The 21,878-nt window shown below is 40.5% G+C and overlaps 2 protein-coding genes across 5 annotated transcripts in view; both read left to right on the top strand.

The window, feature by feature from the left end:
* Positions 1 to 8,806, top strand: part of rasgrf2a (Ras protein-specific guanine nucleotide-releasing factor 2a) — a 43,486-nt gene extending 34,680 nt beyond the window's left edge. For 2 of the 3 annotated variants that reach the window (XM_006797289.2, XM_087843964.1), the window contains 9 exons: positions 3,034 to 3,146; positions 4,098 to 4,158; positions 4,509 to 4,612; positions 5,161 to 5,245; positions 5,829 to 6,026; positions 6,110 to 6,189; positions 6,277 to 6,394; positions 7,038 to 7,106; positions 7,588 to 8,806. In XM_006797289.2, coding sequence (XP_006797352.1) covers positions 3,034 to 3,146; positions 4,098 to 4,158; positions 4,509 to 4,612; positions 5,161 to 5,245; positions 5,829 to 6,026; positions 6,110 to 6,189; positions 6,277 to 6,394; positions 7,038 to 7,106; positions 7,588 to 7,683 — 924 coding nt within the window. In that variant the 3' untranslated portion in view covers positions 7,684 to 8,806. Of the gene's footprint in view, positions 1 to 3,033; positions 3,147 to 4,097; positions 4,159 to 4,255; positions 4,286 to 4,508; positions 4,613 to 5,160; positions 5,246 to 5,828; positions 6,027 to 6,109; positions 6,190 to 6,276; positions 6,395 to 7,037; positions 7,107 to 7,587 lie in introns of all 3 variants that reach the window. The other variant, XM_006797287.2, reaches the window with a different exon arrangement.
* A 699-nt stretch (positions 8,807 to 9,505) lies between these two features.
* Positions 9,506 to 21,640, top strand: ckmt2a (creatine kinase, mitochondrial 2a (sarcomeric)). 2 transcript variants are annotated; one of them, XM_006797286.2, is made up of 10 exons: positions 9,506 to 9,586; positions 11,144 to 11,320; positions 17,218 to 17,416; positions 17,915 to 18,010; positions 18,108 to 18,329; positions 19,178 to 19,263; positions 19,515 to 19,638; positions 20,631 to 20,765; positions 21,050 to 21,175; positions 21,292 to 21,640. In XM_006797286.2, exons 2-10 carry the CDS (start codon positions 11,178 to 11,180, stop codon positions 21,406 to 21,408), a joined length of 1,248 nt encoding a protein of 415 aa, XP_006797349.2. In that variant the 5' UTR covers positions 9,506 to 9,586; positions 11,144 to 11,177; the 3' UTR covers positions 21,409 to 21,640. The 2 variants fall into 2 exon arrangements, with proteins under 2 accessions (XP_006797349.2, XP_087700098.1); XM_087843972.1 differs by lacking the exon at positions 9,506 to 9,586 and having other exon boundaries at positions 10,992 to 11,320.
* The last annotated feature ends 238 nt before the right edge of the window (positions 21,641 to 21,878 follow it).

The following is a 21,878-nucleotide window of genomic DNA, read 5'->3' as shown; positions in this document are numbered from 1 at the left end:
TGGCAAAGCATAATAAAAAATTATTATAACAACATTGTAAACAGTGTAAAACGTCTACTTCTTCCTAAAAACATGGTCTTAATTGTTAACACTTATCTCCAAATTGCAGCTTTAACAGATAAAAAGGAGCCTAAAAAGTGACAAGTACTTTTGGGGTTTGTTTTGTTGCTGCATTCCCAGGACATCTGCGGTCACTATCATTTTCAAAGCGGGTGAAATTGATTCACATTGACTTATGCTTCATAACTGGAAAGATTATTACCCCTGAAGTTGGCTTTGTGTTATACTGTAATGATCAAGTGTTCTCATTTATTTATTTATTTATTTTTGAGAAATGTACTTTAGAGCCTCATGCTAACCATCCAGTAAGGTCTAAGGAATCTTCCAAGAATGGTGAGACAGAGAATTAATGGATCATAATTTCATTTCTTTTTTGGACCCTAACCTGCTCTGGAGGAAGTTAGGCCTGCAGTCTATGTTATCATGGCAATGTACCCCAATGGGATGTAAAAGATGCTGGGAAATTTAAAAACAAACGAACACAGAAAAATTAAAAACCATTGGTAAAGTTTTCAAAAGTGCATGTTAGAGTTATAATGTGTCTAATTAGTAGGTATATCTGATATCCCTGTGTTGGTGTTGTTCCTGTGTCGTCATTATAGGAGCAAGGTAGTTGTATTCACCTGTTTACCATACCTGGTATTGACAACTATAAAGAGGTGAGCACGGGTCAGATCAAAGTACCAACAGCTAACTTGGACCTGTTATTTCTTTGGTGGCCCTGTGGCTCTCCAGTGCAGATGTTAAGATGCTGACTCAGAACCCAACATTTTAGCCTTAAATCTGATCCATGCTCACTCTACCTTAATGTTCATCAACACCAGGTCAGTTAGAATGCAGAATGGCAGTACAGATTTGCAGGCACCTCATTTCTGAGCTGTGTAAGTTTTGCTTTGGAGAAATGCACAGAGGATAACAGGCAGCAATTCAGACTAGAGGTTGTAGTCACTCTTCTATGGGGTTTTTATGTAGATGATTGTCTCGTCACTATTGGTTCTGAAGAGGAGGCAGCTTCAAGCATTTGGTCCTCTCTGTGCTTAAGGAGGCTTTAAGTTCACCAACAAGCAACAGATTAGTAACAGACGAGTTATGCCTGCTACCATACCTCAGCAGGAGATATCAAAGGTTAAGGACTTGGATTTGGACAGTGAAAACTTGCCAGTAGAGAGAGCATTGAATGTTTAAATAACATGTAAGAGCAAACCTCTCACAAGGAGAGGGATATTATCCACTGTAAGTCCTCTCTATGACCCATTTAAGTTTTCGGGACCTGTTATGTTGTGTTATGGTATCTACTAACATCTGGGCTGGGATGCACATGCACAAGCATGGACAATCTAGATGGATGACAGCTTGTACATTATAATACTGAGAGGTCCTTTAAATCTTATAACTTTGGAGATGTTGCTTCTGCTTCTGCTCAGTGTAATTCCACTGAAACAAACTAGCATTCCTCACATGCCCTTGGACATGTACAGCTGATTTAGCTGCGAGTAGAATGGACAAGGTGTTTAGAAAGGAGTTGGAAAAGTTGATCCTGAAGTCAAGGCAGTGATCCAAATTAATATTTGGACAAACTTTTGGATTTCATCATTTAATTTTCTTTCTAGATTGATCCGGGGGAGGGTTGCATGGCTAATTAGGTTCATTTGGAGCTTAGGAAGGAGACAGCTAAAAACAGCTTTGAATCTAGCCTAGGTCAGCTTGCCTGGCTTGAGACAAGGCTTCAGAGTTAGTATCTATTTGCTAATTCAGGAGAAGAAATATTCAGATGAGATCAGTGGTTTGCAGAAAGGTGAAAATATGAAGAAGAGCAGTCACCTCAGCAGGCTTATTCTCAAGCTTATGGATGGCATTTTGAGAGTTGGGTTAGGCTTAGTGGAGCGGCTATACCAGAGGGGGCAAGGCATCAGGTTTTATTGGCTTGGGATCTTCACACTTCTGACCTTGTGCTTCAACATGTACATCAAAAAACATGGCAGAGTGGACATTATCACATGCTTTCTCAGTTTCAGCAAAGCTTTTTGTTTCCAGGTGCAAGTACTGCTACAGTATAAGGAGGATTTTAGCTAAATATAGACTTCAAGCAGCAATGGGACGTCAGCTGATGATCTTTCCAGATGAATCTCCATTTACTCAGATTAGAGAGGATTGCTTTGGGCCTTCTTAGGTTAAGTGTGAAAGGCGTCTTACAGCGAGAGCTGTGCGTCTGGAGGTGCTGTCATCTTTGAACACAGAAGCCTTTATTAATGGTCTTGGGGCAATTTATTTCAAGACATGAGAATTTGAGGTATGATAGGATAATGTCAGTAATGAATGAGAACTGGAGTAACTGGAGGATGGAATCGGGCACAAATACATCAAATTTTTGCTAAGGTAAAGGTGTAGATAGGTTTTCAGTCCCCCCACTGGTTCACATCATAGTGAACTGCTAATAGGGTTTGTTCCGTCTTGAAAATACAAAATCTGGATGTGTCTGTCTCGCAGACCTGCATCTCTTCACCTGCTTCCTGCTCTCACTATAGATCACAATGTCATCTGCAAACATCATATTCCACAAAGACTATGTCCTTGCATTTTTCAGCCTTTCAGATTCCACCTTCTGTGTAAGATGTAGTCCAGCTGTGTTTACTTTCCTCCATTCTTATGCTTCACCCCATGTTCCTCCCTATCTTAAAGCACATGCTCACTAAAGTCATTTCCATCTCCTTGGCAAATTCTGGTTACTATTTGTTCCCCTGTATTTCTCTTCTTAACACCATACCTATCCAACACCTCTCATCACCTCTGTTCCCTTCACCTACAACCTCACCCTCTCCCCTTCCCACTGTCATATATGAGTGCAAGCTTAATTAGATGTTAAATACACAATAAACCACTGAAATGAATCTTTCTGTGAGTGCCCACTACTCTAATCTTAACTTTAAGCCTAAGCTTCCCTATAAATATATATGCATGTGTTGTTTCAATCAGGACTTTGAAATGAACAGTGAGCTGAAGGTGGGGGTGATCAGTCTACTGGAAGAGGTGTTGCGAGATCCAGATCTGCTGCCGCAAGAGAGGAAAGCTACAACAAACATATTAAGGTACAAAGGGATTGCTGTAAATATCATTGTGTACTTCTTTACACTGCCTTCTACACACTGTCCTAGAATTTTTTTTTCTGCAATAGGCAAGGTGAAGCCATAGACTGTGCATACAAAATAGACTCAGTTAACATGTTGTCACCCATTAGTTTGCAGGCGGAAACTTCAGTGTAAGTGTTTAAGACCCTATCTTGCTTTTTCTGTAGTCAAAGTTTCCATATTTGGAAAAGAAGCTGGAGTGCTAAGATAGCACATTCTAGTGAGTTTGGTTATAGCTGTTATTGATAAACTGTAAGGGGGCAATGTGCAGACAAAGTTACATAGTGCAATTAGTAAAAGACTTATCCAAGACAAGAATTTCAATCGTCAAAACTGAAGCACAAATTTCTTGTGATGGTCTATCCAGAACAGCTGCCTGTGTCTGTGCACCTGTCAGTCCAATCAGTTTAAGTCATACAAGTGTAAATTTAGGATGAGTGAGTTAAACAGGGTTTTGAGTGCCGTTAACCTAAGCATTTTAACACTAGAATTTATGCGGACAAAGTCACATTTATAGCAGATTGCCTCTAGGGTGAAGTAGGTAAACAGCAGATTACATATAAAAAGAACTGATACTGCTAATTCAGCTCCCTGTGTTGTTAGCCTCATGACCCTGCTTTTGCAGGTCCCTTTTTAATACCATAAACTTTATCTGAAAGATAGGCGTAGCTACTGTGATGTCACCCATTAGTTAGTGAAGACCCTTGTTGTTGTCACCTAACTATGGATGAATTACCTTTTCAAAAATTCATGCAAATTTTAGATCATGATTTTGAATGTTTAGTTGAGTTATTTTCATTGCAACAGAAAGTGTTGTAGAGGTTTACATAATGTTCATGAGTACAAATGCAGAACAGCTTTCATATGACTGGCACTGCATGTATGTAATGCTATTTCATTTTTGTTTTTCAGTGCACTTTCTCAAGAAGAACAAGACGATGCTCAGCTCGGGATGGAGGACATATTACAAATGGTCAGTACTGCCATTTAGCAGAACGGGTTTCATTAAAGATTTTCCTGACAAGTTTATAACTTGTTTGTTGAAATCCTTTATCTCATGAATGACACAGAAGAGCTGCCCACTTCTACACTTCATCGTGGTAAGAATAATGTCAGTAATGTCATGTCCTTGCCTTGTGAAAAATAGCCGCTGTGGTTACTCTGTATTGAGGAGAATTATGTTACCTCCCTCCTCAAATATCCACAGGTCGTTTCCTTATATGTGGACTTAATTTGTGTTTGTGTGGTACTGTAGTCCTCTGAAGAGCTTTGCAGTTTAGTACTGTTTTTTACACATGCAGTTTGTTTGTCTGTGTTTTCAAGGCGGAGAGTCCTAAATCAGAGTGTTTTGAGTCACTCTCAGCCATAGAACTAGCAGAACAGATCACCTTGCTGGATCACATTGTGTTCAGGAGTATTCCTTATGAGTAAGTATGTTATACAAGACATTCAAGCTCTCCTTGCATCACCCTGGAGTTATTTAATATGATCATCTCTTTAAAATCTCTTTGTACAGCGTATTTGCCTATATTGAGTCTAGTTGGGTATCTCAAGAATACAGCTGCCCAGTTTATAGTAAGTTAGCAAGTTAACAAATTGTACAGTAATTTAACTAGGATTTATTGGCTTGCTAAAACACCTTAAATTAGATGTGTAAAGGACTATAAGCCTGGATCCCAGCAGAATAGCTGATATCATTGGCAGCCTACTACATCTATATCAATGATATCAGCTGATCTGCTGGGATCCAGGCTGAGTTTGATTTTATGGTCTACCTGAACTAACACTATCCTTGATTAATATGATTAGCATAAAACAAAATTACACTTAAAGAAAAGTATTTGACTCAAAGATAACTTCCCATAGGGGGCTAAAGATTTGGTGGTGTAAAGCTCAGAGACTGTAGGGAACAGATTATGACATGTGGACATACAGTATGTGTAACCTATGATTTTGGATATTTTCTGTCCCGCAGGGAGTTCCTAGGTCAGGGCTTTATGAAGCTGGATAAAACGGAAAGGACTCCATACATCATGAAGACCACCCAGCACTTTAATGATGTAAGATGGTGACTTTTTATCCTGAGCAGTGATGTAGTGGTGGGGCTTATAAGGAGTTTTATAAAAAGTCTGTGGTACAACAGTTGTCTCTCTTGTTCAGTCAGGGGCAAAAGCCAGACAGTTTCTTAAAAAGTGGCCAGTGACCACTACTTAGAGTGCAGTACACTGGCATCTTGCCATGACATCCCTCTGTAAGCTAGAGGGAGACAGAACTGAAAAAGAGGATTTAACAGACTTAATAATACAAAAACATTCAGTAATCAAAAAGTGGAAATGGAAAAATACAAGTAAGAGCAGTGCCTTTAATTAAAATATATTTCTACATTTTAAATACTGGATTCTCACTGCTGAAGAATCAAAGGACGAGCTGCATTTAATAGCTGTCTTTCCTAAAATTTCAGTCTACAAAGAATAAAGCTTTCACAATCAAACTAAATATATATGATTATCCACATTAGATTGGTGGTGTATTCTTTTGCCTACTAAAGTATGTCCACTAATATCAGTGACATAATTTGGCATATCACTGAAGGCAGACAGATTATTGGAAACATCTCTCATCTCTCTATACCTTGCTTCACAGATGAGCAACCTGGTAGCGTCTCAGATAATGACCCATACTGATGTGGCCTCCAGAGCCAGCTCCATTGAGAAGTGGCTGGCAGTGGCTGACATCTGTCGCTGCCTCAATAACTACAACGGAGTACTGGAGATCATTGCTGCACTCGAAGGCAGTGCCATCTACAGGCTTAAAAAGACCTGGGCAAAAGTCTGCAAACAGGTTGATTCTCCTTTCAGAGAGCTGCTGAAAATAATACCACATCTGTGTACTGAAAAAATTACTCTTTTTTTCATTATTTTCAGACAAAGGGACTGAGGGACAGACTTCAGAAGATTGTGTCATCAGAGGGACGGTTCAAGAACCTCAGAGAGACACTGAAAAAGTAAATCTAGCCAGCGAGCAGAGGAAAATAATGTACATGTCTCAAATCAGTTCATAAACACTGTATATTTCTGCTTTGTCTGCACAGCTGTAATCCTCCATGTGTCCCTTACCTGGGCATGTACCTCACTGACCTGGCCTGCATTGAGGAGGGGACACCCAACTTTACAGAGGAGGGCCTTGTTAACTTCTCTAAGATGAGGATGGTAAGGATTACACTTTCCTAAAACTGGAATTTGGCACAAAACTCACAATTCACTGTGCCTTAATGGTCTATATAGCAGAAAAAACTTTAAAAACATAAAATTTGAATCTGGATGTCAGTTATTGAGCTGCTTAAATCCGTTTGAGGCACATATGCCATACTGTATTGAATACTGACTAACGGTCATCTAGGACTTGATTATGATGATCTATTTAGACATTGAACATCTATGCACACAACCCCTGTTTTTGTCCATCTTTGTGATATGATACTACAATACCTAAAGTCACAGTTTCCAGAATTGTGGCTTAAATAATTTAATACTTGCACTGAATATCTACCTTTACTACTGCTGGAGGCCTAAACAATACTATTGTACTGGCTCTCAAAAAGGCCTGTACTCTGTGCATCTTTTTTAATGAGTTTGTTTCAGATATTTTCTTTGAAATACAAGCATGTAGCAGGGAGTAATTTCAGGTTATTGGTTAGAGACTGACAAGTCTCTTACCAGGACAGAGAGTCAACCCCCACCCCCTCACAGACACACACACACACACACACACACACACACAGACACACACACACACACTAGAAAAAAACATCTTGTCTGAAGCATTCCAGTAACTTTGTCCTTGGTATCTCAGATTTCTCATATCATCCGGGAGATCCGTCAGTTCCAGCAAACACCGTACAGGATAGAGCACCAACCAAAGGTGTGTCTAATTAGATATTTGTAACGTGTAATTATTGTTAATGATTTTTTAAGCCTGGCCAAGATAGGCAGCAGCAGATGTCTCACAGTTACAGAAATTACTCAAACACAGGCAGCAACAACACACATGCAACAATAAGTCAAAGAATACAAATAAAATTCAATAAAATTCAAATAAAAATAAAAAAAGTCAGTTAAAATGACAATCAATCTAATTGAAACAGTTGCATGTTATGGACTTGGCCTCAAGGATTCGTAGTTTAGATTTAAAAGCACTTAATGAAATGAATTCAGTCATTTTCCATTCCTTCTGCAGTTTGTTTAGCTGTTTACATAATTAAAAAAATATACTGAAGCCAGTTTAGCAGCAAAATGTGTTTAATAACAAACAATCAATATCAGAGTAAGTGTATAATTTTTCACTGCTTAACCTTGAAAAAAATCCAAAATCTTTAAATTTAACCTATCTCATTCCATTCCAGGTGACTCAGTTCCTGCTGGATAAAAGCCTAGTGATTGATGAAGATACCCTTTATGAACTCTCACTCAAGATTGAACCCCGACTACCACCTGGCTAACTGCATCTTCTAAACAGACATATAGTTGATATATATACAATTTCTAGCTCAGAGCAACACATTCATTCATTCATTACACAGTAGGGGTTGTTACATAGAATGCCATCAATCACTGCGCTTGGGAAACTCAGGAGAAAATGTGCCTTACTGAAGTGTATATTTAGTGAACAGACTATAAAACAGTGGTACAGTTCTGTTACCTATTCAAAGTTTTCCTTACAACATATCAGTTTTCTGTAACACAAATCAAATGAACACAAACTAGTTGCTACACAGTAAGTTTGGGGTTGTTGGGGACCCTGTAGCAAGTAATCAAGTAATTGCATAATTGAGTAACTGAGAAAGTGTGTGTGTGTGTGTAGACATGCTGGGTTTCCTAAACAGCTGGAGTACGTCACATATTTTATCTACTTTAATACTGTCTGTTTCACAGGAGACGTTATCTAACGCTTCGCTTTTTATCTTTTTTTAATCTTACGCTATGATAAAAAGGAAAAATGAAAGCTTTATGTTCTTACAGATTCTCTTGCATGTCAGAGCAAAAATCCTTAAAGTTTAAACACATTGCAGGTTTTGAAATATGCTCATTACAGTTTTTAAGACATTTTTCTTTCTCTTTACAATCAGATCCTGTCTTTTGAGTTTTTTAATGTTTATGATTTTGTACACAAAACGTTTTGAGATTCACTTTTTGAGAGTTGGACTCAAGGGGTTCTTTCATGCTACAAAAGCATATTGCCACATATCAAGAATATGTGGCACTATTCTTAATAGTTCCTGTCAATGTGATCAATTTTTCATATTCATATTTCAAACTCTATTGAGTCTATTAGTGAAATAGTAAGATCTTTGCACTATTAATTTATTATTAATTCAAAGATTTTCATTAGACTGTAATTTTGATTATAACATGAATATAGTGTGATTTCCCCTGTACTTAAAATTTTGTGCTTGTTTGATGTCTTTGGGATGTGGCAGGGATGAGTTATTGGGTCTGGGGGCGTATTTTTCGCCATTTCAAAGGTCCGGAATTTGCTTTCTTACACTGCTGCATACTTTGAAGTTACAGTTTTGCTAATGTATTTATAAGCTTAAAAATAAAATAAAAAATAAACTGTTCAAACTGTAATTCTGATGCACATTGTTGTTTTATCAAGCAGAGAGAGGACACATAAAATCATCAAAAAGAAAAAAATGAACACACACAGTGTTGCCAAAATAAAACTTGCACACAGACTAATGCAAGTTCACTGAGAGGAGATCACTTGGAAGAATTGAGCATAATCTACTGAGATATTGAAAAATAATGGATTTCCAAATTAGACTCATGACCCATCATGGCAGACCAGAATCTCAGCAGTGATAGGATTTAGGACAATCAAATAAAACAAGCTGCACTGAAGTTTACCCATACCCATGCAGCTTATTAGCTGACAGTGCATTGGGAGGACAGTACTTGTGTACAAAACTCTAGGGTTTATACTGGGAGATCTAGTTTCTCTTGGTATTGGCTACAGTGAGTCTAGTTTAACTACCTATCCACATAGGATTTTCTCACTAAATTTTATCCATGGGATTTTTGTAATGTGCAAATATTGAATCCTCTAACTCAGGGCATGGCTGCTGCTGTACATAGCTCTCATGGTCACAGAAGTGGAACAAGAGATCATTTTCAAATATCAAGGTCAAACTGGACAGTGATACTGGAGCCTTGGTGGTCATGGTTAATCATGGCTCAGCAGAAGCATACTATATGTCCATTGGCTTATAATTATTTCTTTCTGAACTTTTGATTGGCTCCGACCTTTTAATCCCACATGACGGGGTGGAGCCTTGTGTAAGAGGAGAGTGAAAAGCTGTTTAACAAGAGACCCTGAGCAAGAAGGCAGCAGCTTTTCTACAGGTACTGTATCTCCTTTCTCTTATTTCTCCTACAGAAAGCCTTCATTTGCTTCCAATACTACAGAAAAATTATTGAGCTGGTTGTAGAGCTGGTATTAAAGATCCAGGCTGTATACAAAAAATTTGCATGCTAGGAAAATTATTGAGCTGGTTGTAGAACTGGTATTAAAGATCCAAGCTGTATACAAAACATTTGCATGCTTTTGACATTCAAAATTAATGTGAAGTTTAAAAGCTATGGACAAGGAAAGCAAAGGTGGAAGGTGAAGCAGGATTTGATGATGACTCCAAGGTGATATGTAAGCAAGCAACAACAGGAAGAAACGTAAAAACTTTTTTTTACATGAAAAGTTTCCAGTTAAAAGGTCACAGCAACCAGGGGACAGTGATCTTAGAGCATCTGTAAGATCTCATAATTTTCAGTGTTGGTTAGTAGAGGTGGTTTCTCACAGGCTGATCTCTAGAAAGAACTCTTGCACTCTCTTTCCACCTGTTTTTCATCCTGATACATCAGCTCTCCTGTGCACTTCACCTTCCATCTGCCTTGTTTCCATCTGTCTGTCCTACTGCCTTATGAGGTTCTGGTCTTATGACCAGTTCTGAATGTCACCGTCTGAGCCAGGCATGGCTTGGATCTTGGCACTGAATCCTGGCAGTGCAACCGCCTTCCACCAATCTATAAATACTACGCCCATTGACCCACAGAGTGAACTGCCTTTAACCTACACAGTGAAAGGAAAAGCAATAGAGTGGGACAAACGGAGCTCATAAAAATCATGTGACTAACTGAGTGACTTTTAATTTCAGGTCTGACTCGGATTAATAGGACTAACAACGACCTCACAGCTCCCCTCTATATAAAGACACACTCTCATGGACACAATCCACAGAGGATAAGCTAAAATTTGACCTTCCAGGCCAGGTCCATGAAACTAAATGAATTGCTTTTGTGGGACATTTCGACAAAATTAACAAGAATGATTATTAAAGCCATTTCTTTTTGAATAAATGTCGCATTTTTTGTTAGCTTATGGCTGACTTCTAACTGTTCAATAGCAAAGCATTAGTGGTCATATGAAACCTGCCATTCTGTATCATATGAAACCTGCCATTCAGACTGCGATAATAACACTAAGAGTGTTTGCCAGAGCCTCCCATGGTCTAAGCTTGATATAATATTGAATAAAACTTTTCATGGGTGAAAGGTCATTAGATAAGAGCAAGTTAGGCCTAGATTGTTCTGGGTATCCTTAGAACTCTCACTACAATCACATCCCAATCCTCAGCCCTAACCCTGACCTGATCCTTTTTTGGATATTTTTCTCAGTGTACATCAGCAGTTTTATTCTACACCCCAAAACTATAACATCATGACAATGTGATTGGTCACTTGCAATGCTGAATTTACACCAACATTTATTATGATGATCCAGGAACACCACAACATGAGGATACTAGATACACATCAGGTGTCCATTTCCACTTTGGTACTAACATATACATGTATAGGCATTCACAAGTCGTCAACAAAACCTTGCTTTTGTGTTTTTATATGTAGTCCTTTTGCTACTGAAAACCCAGCTAGCAGAAAAATGGCAAGCTCTTTCACACGCCTGATCTCCAAGCGCAATACAGCTGTGCTGTTGGCCGGCTTGGGAGCAGGAACTGCTGGATTCTTGTTGAGTGAAAACAGTTCTCTGGCTGCTGAGGCAAAGAAGAAGCTTTACCCTCCCAGGTAAGACAGGTCAACATTAGCACCACTAATGCCACCAAGGGGTGACCAGTTGTAAAAAGAACTTGGTTGGCTAGAAATCTGTTAGAAAATTACCATTTGGCTTCCTTGTTCTATGACCTTAGTAGTTTTTTATTTTTTTGAAGAATTTATGATCTCAGCGCAACTAAAGCTTCACTTTGTAAAATATGACTACAGTTTAAAAAAAGGAGGATAAAACCAGGTGTGCTCTAAGATTCAGCCTACATTACCTTGTTATTGACAGGTTGTTACAGTATATTTACACATTGCTCAGTCACATCTGCCCCTCACTGGCTATGTATGGCAGGGGTGTCCAACTTCAGGCCTCAAGCCAGTTTTAGATATCACCCTGGGTCAGCACACCTGAATCAAATGATTAGTTCATTACCAGGCCTCTGGTGAACCTTAAGACAGGCCATTTATATAGCCCTATAAATCAGCTATGTTGGACCAAGGACACATCTAAAACCTCCAGGACACCGGCCCTTGAGGCCTGGAGTTGGACACCCCTGATGTGTGGTTTCAAAATACCAAGTGGCAAATGATACAATTCAACTAGTTAATCTATGGGCATGTCTGAAAGACATGAAGTTCCTGAATCACATTCTAAATTTAGAGAAAACTAAGGTTATTTTACTCTACCCTAAAAATATTAAAACATGGCCTCTCACCAGAATCTTATGCTAGGTGGCCTTAACTTAGCCCCCAGTAACAGTGTGAGGAATCTTGGAGTCATTTTTGACCAGGATATGTTCTTCCATTGACAACATATGCAGGGATATCTTCATCCATTTGCACAATACCACTAAATTGAAAATTAAGTTTAATACTTTTTTTTTTTTTTGATAAAGCTTATAATTACTGCTGGTTTAGTGACCCTGAACCTCAATCCTTAGTTCTGCTGCGTCATCTTTTCACTCTCTGGATGCTATACACCACAATTATATTTAACCATTAATAGTTAATGGCTCATAGCGCGCCTTTTGTCCTGTCTCTCCCTGCTCACTTCTATTTCCCTTTCCCCCAACTTCCCCTTGAGCCTGCTCGAGGCTTCTTCCTGTTAAAATTAAGTTTTTCCTTTACACTGTCATCTAGTGTTTACTCATGGGGTTGACTTTCTAATATTGTTGTGCCTTTACACTAAAATATTGTAGGGTGTTTACCGTTCAATATGAAGTACCTTCAAGCATGAGTTGGTAGTACACAAATAAAACTGAATTGAATAGAATGATGTCACAGTGGCTTTGTACATCTTTCATATACACTCTATGCTTAAGCAAGAAGAAAGACAGTGAAAAGTGAGGTGATGATGAGGTTACATCATAGGAACAGATGACAATAAGAGATGTGAGGATTGAAGCAAAAAGTTCTTTCTGCAGTAGATGACCTTGACCAGTCAGTGAGTAGGTATTAGACTGCAATTATCTCCCTTAAAAACAGACAGACCAACTACGTGCCTCACATCACTTGAACATTTCATAAGAGTGACTCACTACAAAATGTTTCCATAACAGAAATAAGCAGAAGGTGACATCACTAGACTGTTTATGAACTACATACTGTTTTGTATTTTCTATATAACAAGTTATTGTTTCACAGCAATTTCCCAACTTCTGGGATAAATAAGGGCTTTCTGATCTCATCTTATGCACTGAGCCTGCAGAATTAATAAACATGTGTGGATTGTGTCAACACAGTCCAACTAAACATCTGAGAGTTTCAAAGAGTACACAATGTCATGTCAGATATGCTGGCGATGTCTTGCAAGATCAGTGACGCTCTCACATTTCATCTGGGTTACTTTTGGCTCACTCTCACTTACTCTTTCACACTGTATTTTATGCTCTCCCCTTTTACTGCCTTTACCCACTCATCCTATGCATACATACAGTGCACTTGCTTCTCTGGTGGCTGAAGATTTTTCTCATAGTGTGCTCATATTTAGGCTCCAGGATAAATTTGGAATGATTAGAAGCCTACTTAGTGCCACTGCATGCTGGATCAGAATCTAAAAGCACCTTAAGTTCCTAATAGTTTTACACAATATAAAGATTCAGAATTTGACCACTGACTCCATATACTCTTTGTCCAATATTAGATTCCTGATATTGATGAACTCTCTGATTCCAGAGTTATAGGTACTCTTACCCCCTAAATGGCAGCTAAGTTTAACAGCTAGTTGAGGACAAATGGGAGTCACCAGTAGCTATTATCAACCTCTGGCTCTCTTTCATTGCATGTCTTTTGTTCTGTCAAATGGCTGCCCCTTCCTGAACCTGGTTCTGCTGGGGGTTTCTTCCTGTTAAAAGGGAGTTTTTCCTTTCTTCTGTTGCCAAGTGCTTGCTTAGATAGGGTCATTTTATTGTTAGGGTTTTTCTCCATTATTGTATGGTCTTTACCTTATAATATACAGTGTCTTGGGGTGACTGCTGTTGTGATTTGGTGCTATACAAATATCCATCCATCCATCCATCCATCTTCATCCGCTTTATCCGAGGCCGGGTCGCGGGGGCAGCAGCCTAAGCAAAGAGGCCCAGACCTCCCTCTCCCCAGCCACCTCCTCCAGCTTATCCGGGGGAACACCAAGGCGTTCCCAGGCCAGCCGAGAGATATAATCTCTCCAGCGTGTCCTGGGTCTGCCCCGGGGCCTCCTCCCGGTGGGACATGCCTGGAACCGACGGACCGGTGCAGGGTCTGCATTACTGCAGCTGCAGCCCCAATCCGTCTGTCGATCTCCGGCTCCCTTCTCCCATCACTCGCGAACAAGACCCCGAGATACTTGAACTCCTCCACTTGGGGCAGGAACTCATCCCCGACCCGGATGAAGCCAACAGAACCACATCATCCACAAAAATCAGAGATGAGATTCTGAGGCCACCAAAGCAAAAGCCCTCTGCCACTTGGCTGCGCCTAGAAATCCTGTCCATAAAAATTATGAACAGAACCGGTAACAAAGGGCAGCCCTGGCGGAGCCCATCACCCACCGGGAACGAGTCCGACTTATTGCCGACAATGCGAACCAAGCTCTTGCAACGGTTGTATAGGAATCGAATGGCCCGTAGCAATGGGCCAGACACCCTATACTCCCGCAACACCTCCCACAGGACACCCCGAGGGACACGGTCGAATGCCTTCTCCAAGTCCACAAAACACATGTAGACTGGTTGGGCAAACTCCCATGCCCCCTCAAGTATCCTCGAGAGGATGAAGAGCTGGTCCAGTGTTCCGCGACCAGGACGAAAACCGCATTGTTTCTCCTGCATCCGAGGTTCGACTAGCGGACGAACTCTCCTTTCCAGCACCCTGGCATAGACTTTCCCGGGGAGGCTGAGGAGTGTGATCCCCCTGTAGTTGGAACACACCCTCCGGTCCCCCTTCTTAAAGATGGGGACCACCACCCCGGTCTGCCAGTCCAGGGGTACTGCCCCTGATCTCCACGCAACATTGCAGAGGCGTGTCAACCAAGACAGCCCTACAACGTCCAGAGCCTTCAGGAACTCGGGGCGGACCTCATCAACACCAGGGGCTCTGCCACCAAGGAGTTGTTTAACTGCCTCAGTGACCTCGCCCCCGGAAATTGGTGGGTCATTCCCCTCATCCCCAGACTCTGCTTCCTCCTCGGAAGTCGCGTCAGTGGGATTAAGGAGGTCCTCGAAGTATTCCTTCCACCGCCTGACAATTTTCTCAGTCGACGTCAGCAGCGCTCCACCAATTTCAATTCAATTCAATTCAATTTTATTTATATAGCGCCAAATCACAACAAATGTCGCCTCAAGGCGCTTCATAGATACAGAGAAAAGCCCAACAATCATATGACCCCCTATGAGCAAGCATTTTGGCGACAGTGGGAAGGAAAAACTCCCTTTTAACAGGAAGAAACCTCCGGCAGAACCAGGCTCAGGGAGGGGCGGCCATCTGCTGCGACCGGTTGGGGTGAGAGAAGGAAGACAGGATAAAAGACATGCTGTGGAAGAGAGACAGAGGTTAATAACAGATATGATTCAATACAGAGAGGTCTATTAACACATAGTGAGTGAGAAAGGTGACTGGAAAGGAAAAACTCAATGCATCATGGGAATCCCCCGGCAGCCTACATCTATTGCAGCATAACTAAGGGAGGATTCAGGGTCACCTGGTCCAGCCCTAACTATATGCTTTAGCAAAAAGGAAAGTTTTAAGCCTAATCTTAAAAGTAGAGATAGTGTCTGTCTCCCGAATCCAAACTGGAAGCTGGTTCCACAGAAGAGGGGCCTGAAAACTGAAGGCTCTCTCTCCCATTCTACTTTTAAATACTCTAGGAACAACAAGTAGGCCTGCAGAGCGGGAGCGAAGTGCTCTAATAGGGTAATATGGTACTACAAGGTCATTAAGATAAGATGGGGCCTGATTATTTAAGACCTTGTATGTGAGGAGCAGGATTTTGAATTCAATTCTGGATTTAACAGGAAGCCAATGAAGGGAAGCCAAAACAGGAGAAATATGCTCTCTCTTTCTAGTCCCTGTCAGTACTCTTGCTGCAGCATTTTGAATTAACTGAAGGCTTTTCAGTGAGTTTTTTGGACATCCTGATAATAATGAATTGCAGTAGTCCAGCCTGGAAGTAATAAATGCATGAACTAGTTTTTCAGCGTCACTCTGAGACAGGATATTTCTAATTTTAGAGATGTTGCGCAAATGGAAGAAAGCAGTCTTACATATTTGTTTAATATGTGCGTTGAAGGACATATCCTGGTCAAAAATGACTCCAAGGTTCCTCACAGTGTTACTGGAGGCCAAGGTAATGCCATCCAGAGTAAGAATCTGGTTAGATACCATATTTCTAAGCTTTTCAGCGCCGAGTACAATGACCTCAGTTTTATCTGAGTTAAGTGCAGGTAGAGCACCGCTTTCCCCTCCTGAGAGGCCTGACGGTTTGCCAGAATCTCTTCGAGGCAGTCCGAAAGTCTTTTTCCATGGCCTCTCCGAACTCCTCCCACACCCGAGTTTTTGCTTCAGCCACTGCCCGAGCCGCATTCCGCTTGGCCTGTCGATACCTGTCGGCTGCCTCCGGAGTCCCACAGGCTAACCAAGCCCGATAGGACTCCTTCTTCAGCCTGGTGGCTCCCTTCACCTCTAGTGTCCACCATTTGGTTCGGGGATTACCACCACGGCAGGCACCAACCACCTTGCGGCCGCAGCTCAATGCAGCAGCTTCGGCAATGGCGACGCTGAACATGGTCCATTCGGACTCAATGTCCCCCGCCTCCCTCGGAATGCTGTTGAAGCTCTGCCGGAGGTGTGCGTTGAAGATCTCGCGGACTGGGGCCTCTGCTAGTCGTTCCCAGCACACCCTCACTACGCGTTTAGGTGCACCAGGTCTGTCCAGCGTCCTCCCCCGCCACCTGATCCAACTCACCACCAGGTGGTGATCAGTTGACAGCTCAGCCCCTCTCTTTACCCGAGTGTCCAGAACATATGGTCGCAGATCTGGTGATACGATTACAAAATCGATCATCGACCTACGGCCTAGAGCGTCCTGGTGCCACGTGCACTTATGGACACTCTTATGTTCGAACAAGGTGTGCTATACAAATAAATAAATAAAAACCCCTAAGTTAGCAAAATAAAAGAACAAAAATTACCTGAAAATCTTTTCCCCAACCCCAAACCAACAATTTACACATCAAATTGTCTATTTGCTTACAAATGAGATTTCTCCAGGTTAACCAACTGGTATTCTGTACCACAGTTATATGCTAGATCAGCACTGAATACGTTGAAGGGAAAATTATGTTGTCAACATTAGCTGGAGTAAGAAGGAATATTATTCCAGGGGTGTAGTAACTGGGTGTAGTAACTCTCAAAACTTTTACATTTCTTCAATCCATCTCCTCTTGAAGCTCTGATTACCCTGACCTGAGGAAACACAACAACTGCATGGCCTCTGCTCTTACTCCAGCCATTTATGCCAAATTGAGGGACAAAGTCACCCCCAACAACTGGACCCTTGACCAGTGCATCCAAACGGGAGTCGACAACCCTGGACACCCTTTCATCAAGACAGTGGGTTGCGTGGCTGGTGACGAGGAGAGCTATGAGGTAAAACAAAGTGGGTTTTGTTTAAATTATCCACTGAATAACCCATGCTTATCTTAATAATAATCAGTATATTGATTAATTGTAAATCTGGTAATACGTGAGAACTCAAAAACTGAGGCAGTAAGGTTAAAAAAAGCATGCCTCATATCACTTGCACATTTCATAAGAATTACTCACTACAAAATGTTTCGACAACAGAAGATAGCAGAAGACTTTTTATGAACTGATTCATATGTTCATAGCCAAAGTATCATGCATACTGTCAGAAATGATGTGTCATTATACAGAGTGTAGTACCTGAATGAATGTATGGTTGAAACAGTCTTTTTTCCCCATTAAGCCAGTAACTGTTGATTCTTTGTCATAGAGCTGATGATTATCCTTATTATAAAGGTGCAATTCCACACCGTCTATATCATAAGACATCAACTGTCAAAGTAAACTTCTGACTTCCTGAAACAAACCTACACTGCAGACTTTGTTTGCTGGTGCTTCTAGGTGTATGCTGAGCTCTTTGACCTTATCATCAAAGACAGACATAATGGCTATGACCCCAGAGTCATGAAACATCCTACTGACCTGGATGCCTCCAAGGTTAGACCATAGCTTCTTTCCACTATAATTTCAGTGCATCCATATTCGATTTCTACACGTATGAAACACTTTTTTTTTTTGCCTTTGTCCTTTCCAGATAACCCACGGCATGTTTGATGAGAATTATGTTCTGTCATCCCGGGTGCGTACTGGCCGTAGTATCCGTGGGCTTAGCCTCCCCCCAGCCTGTTCGAGGGCTGAGCGCCGTGAGGTGGAGCGGGTAGTAGTGACAGCCCTAGCTGGCCTTAAAGGAGACCTGGCTGGACACTACTACAGCCTAGGAGACATGACGGAAAAGGAGCAGCAGCAACTTATTGATGTCAGTTAATCATTTCAGAGAAATGTATACGCTTTCCTTTACATTTAAACTTATGATTTAATGTTATTTTTAATTATTATTTTGTGTGAATGGTAAATTTAAAAAGGGTAAATATAGAGATTTATGGGGTGGATGTTTCTTTGGCACCCAGCACTTTGTTGGGTATCCGTTTAGCTTACTGGTTAAACAGGCACCATATACCTTACAGCTGAAATGCAGTGGCTTGATTTCAGTCTAACCTGCAGCCCCTTGCTGTATGTCTTCTCCTTCTCTTTCTCACCCTCTTTCCTGTCTACTCTTCACTGCTGAACTGCCAGATAAGGACAAAAATAAATCTTAACAAAATATGTTGCTTAAATAGAGTTTAAAACTTTCCAAACTGAAATAAGGCTTTCAACAGAAGGTGAAGAAACAGCAGTGGCTGTTCAGGTCATCTGCAGGGATATCAACTGACAGTGAAATGGGATAAGTTGTACTCTTGCATAATACCACTTTGAACCACAAGATGGTGCAGCAACCCCGTGTAGCTTCTGTAAAGGCTGTTCATCTATATTTATATATATATATATATATATATATATATATATATATATATATATATATATATATATATATATTTATTTATTTATTTTTTTTTTTTTTTTTGAGAATATATTTTTTTAAATCCATTTTTTAAAAACAAATCTCATTCCAGCCTCAACAATACCTATTAAAAAAGACCAATGCCCTCCCTTTTATATGACTCTTTGAAATCTTTTCATCACCAAATTGTAAAGAAGTCTTTCTTCCCTTTAAAATCTAAAAATCTACATCTCTTTCCTTCTTGATCCTCCCATTCCCACCTGTAGGATCACTTCTTATTTGACAAGCCTGTCTCTCCACTGTTGACATGTGCCTTTATGGCCAGAGACTGGCCAGATGCCAGGGGGATCTGGTATGGTCTATTCAGTTCTTGTGCATGTCCGCTGCTGTGTGACCATGTATGAGTTATTATTGTGCCTGTTCCTGGAAACTGAGCCACTAAAACAGCTTGAAGTTTGATGCTGTGTTTTCCATTTGGTGTGCATAGCTTTTTATAAACGCATGTTTTTGCACAGACGACAAGTGTGTATATCAAAGTGCCTCGTGTCATGAGTCATCAGCAGTAATGAAAGACGAGTAGTTTTCTTGTTTTCTTTTCCTCAGGCACAACAATGATAAGACCTTCCTGATCTGGGTGAATGAGGAGGACCACACCAGAGTTATCTCCATGGAGAAGGGCGGCAACATGAAGAGAGTGTTTGAGAGATTTTGCAACGGACTCAAACAGGTACAGTGGAGTGTGATGTCAAACAGAGTAAAGGGATATCATTTTGATAATTAGCCAGTCTTTTTTGTGGCTGCTAATGTTGCTGAGTTGTATCAGGCTGAAATATCTCAATTATTACTCGATTTATAAACATTCGTGTTTATACACGAATTGTGTCAAATTTCATATTTGACACATCTCCATTTCAGTCATCAAAAAGGATTATTCTTTGTGACACATTAAATCCACTGTGAGGTGCAAACTCAGCTGTTGTAACTCTGTTTGGCCACTGGTTTAAAAAATAAATGCATCACACTCCCAAACTGTATATAAAAGATGGGCAAAGCCACCATGCCATTCCCGACAGGTTTTGATAACGTTTCAGCATTTTAGTCATTGTCATGTTGTTTTTGGGGACCAAAAGAAACCATATTTGGACGAGAGGGTAGAACTTATTAGCTAGTACTACCTAGCTCGATTAGCAGGTTGGATCCATTAACTATTCAAAGACATATACCTGTTAAGTAGCAGACTTATAAAATACTAGAATTTCACTCACCAAAATTATGTGCATTGGCTTGATTATGAGCCAGGCTCCAGTGGCCACTAGAGGAACTGCATTTCATCAATTTAGCTATGTTACTTCACATGTCAGCACTATCCAATTTTGGTCATTTGGGGCACCTGAAAACAAGTGTCATAATTCTGAGTCTTTGATCCAGCACTTTGAGTGTTTTAAAATTCTGTTTATTAATAAATAATTTATGTTTGATGACTAGTTTACTTACAGTCTACGTTTGAAAAAGGGAACAAATATTATATATTATCTATCCTGACTCATAATAAAAGAAAACTGCATTTATTTCATTATGTAATTATTTTGTTAACATGAAAACTCCTCAAATTTCAAACTTCTCAGCTCTCAACTAAAGCGCTGCAAAAAGTGATTATCTTGCTCAACTATTATGTATAGATAAAATGTGATTGGGCAACCATAAACATACTGTTTACAGGTGGAGCACCTGATCCAGGAGAGAGGGTGGGAATTCATGTGGAATGAACGTCTGGGATACGTCCTCACGTGTCCGTCCAACCTGGGCACCGGCCTCAGGGCGGGTGTCCATGTACGCCTGCCAAAACTAAGCAAGGTAATATAATGACACTATAACACTATAACTTTAAGTTCCATTCACTTTTATTTAAATATTTTCAATTTACGACAACAGTTGTCTCATGGGGCTTCTGTCAGCACCAGCTGACAGAAGCTAATTTTTAAAGGTTTCTATAATCCAAATTCTTCCTCATGATCTCATCTAGAATTTTTTTTAAATCCCCAAAAAACCCAGCTTCTATTCATGTTATTATTTCTGTTCTTGAAAAATAAATCTTTTAACTACAGTTTCAACATGTTATAAATGATTCCAACTTACAGGACCCACGTTTCAGCAAAATCCTTGACAACCTGCGGCTGCAGAAACGCGGCACAGGGGGAGTCGACACGGCCGCTACTGGTGATACCTTTGACATTTCCAACCTTGACCGTCTGGGGAAATCTGAGGTGAGGATATTCTTTTGTTGCCCTTTGCACAATTTCCTTTTTCATGCTAATAAGCTCACATGCATCAGTTCTATATAACGCCCTGTCTGAGCTATTCTGTTGCTGTGTGCTTCTAGGTAGAGTTGGTCCAGTTGTTGGTCGACGGCGTCAACTACCTGATTGAGTGTGAGAAACGGCTGGAAAAAGGCCAGGAAATCAAAATCCCATCTCCCATTGTTCAGTTTAGGAAATGAAAACTGAACTCCTCAGTTTCCTCGGTGACCTGATCAGTCCTCCCTCTCAAACTGAGCCTGCTAGAGCACCTGAGAGGGACTCCCATCAGCGAGGAGAAAGCATTCTCTTTAAGTTTCCAAGACAGAGTGTATTTCTTTAAGATAAATCATCTTAGACATGTTCTTTAGAGGAAAACTCTACCTCAGGAAAATTGTAACCCCAAGTTCAATGAATAAACACTATACAACATTTTATTGCTTTCATTTTGTTTTTTGCTGTTGTTCTGTTTTTCACTTTGGCTGGACAATAAAGTGTAGAAAGTGGTTCAGAATTCTTTCACTGAAGCACGGTCTGTTATTTGTATGAAGATAATGTCAGTTTTGTAATTATTAGATGGCTGTTTATTTTCCTATCATCATCAGCCACTTTATTAGGTAAACCATGCTGGTGCTGGTTTGGAACCCCTTTTGTCTTCAGAACTGTCTTAATT

Source organism: Neolamprologus brichardi, chromosome 7 (assembly GCF_056152115.1).
Source record: "Neolamprologus brichardi isolate AB-2024 chromosome 7, ASM5615211v1, whole genome shotgun sequence".
Taxonomy (NCBI): Eukaryota; Metazoa; Chordata; class Actinopteri; order Cichliformes; family Cichlidae; genus Neolamprologus; species Neolamprologus brichardi.
Note: the sequence above shows the minus strand (reverse complement) of the source record. Positions and strands in the feature narration are given on the sequence as shown.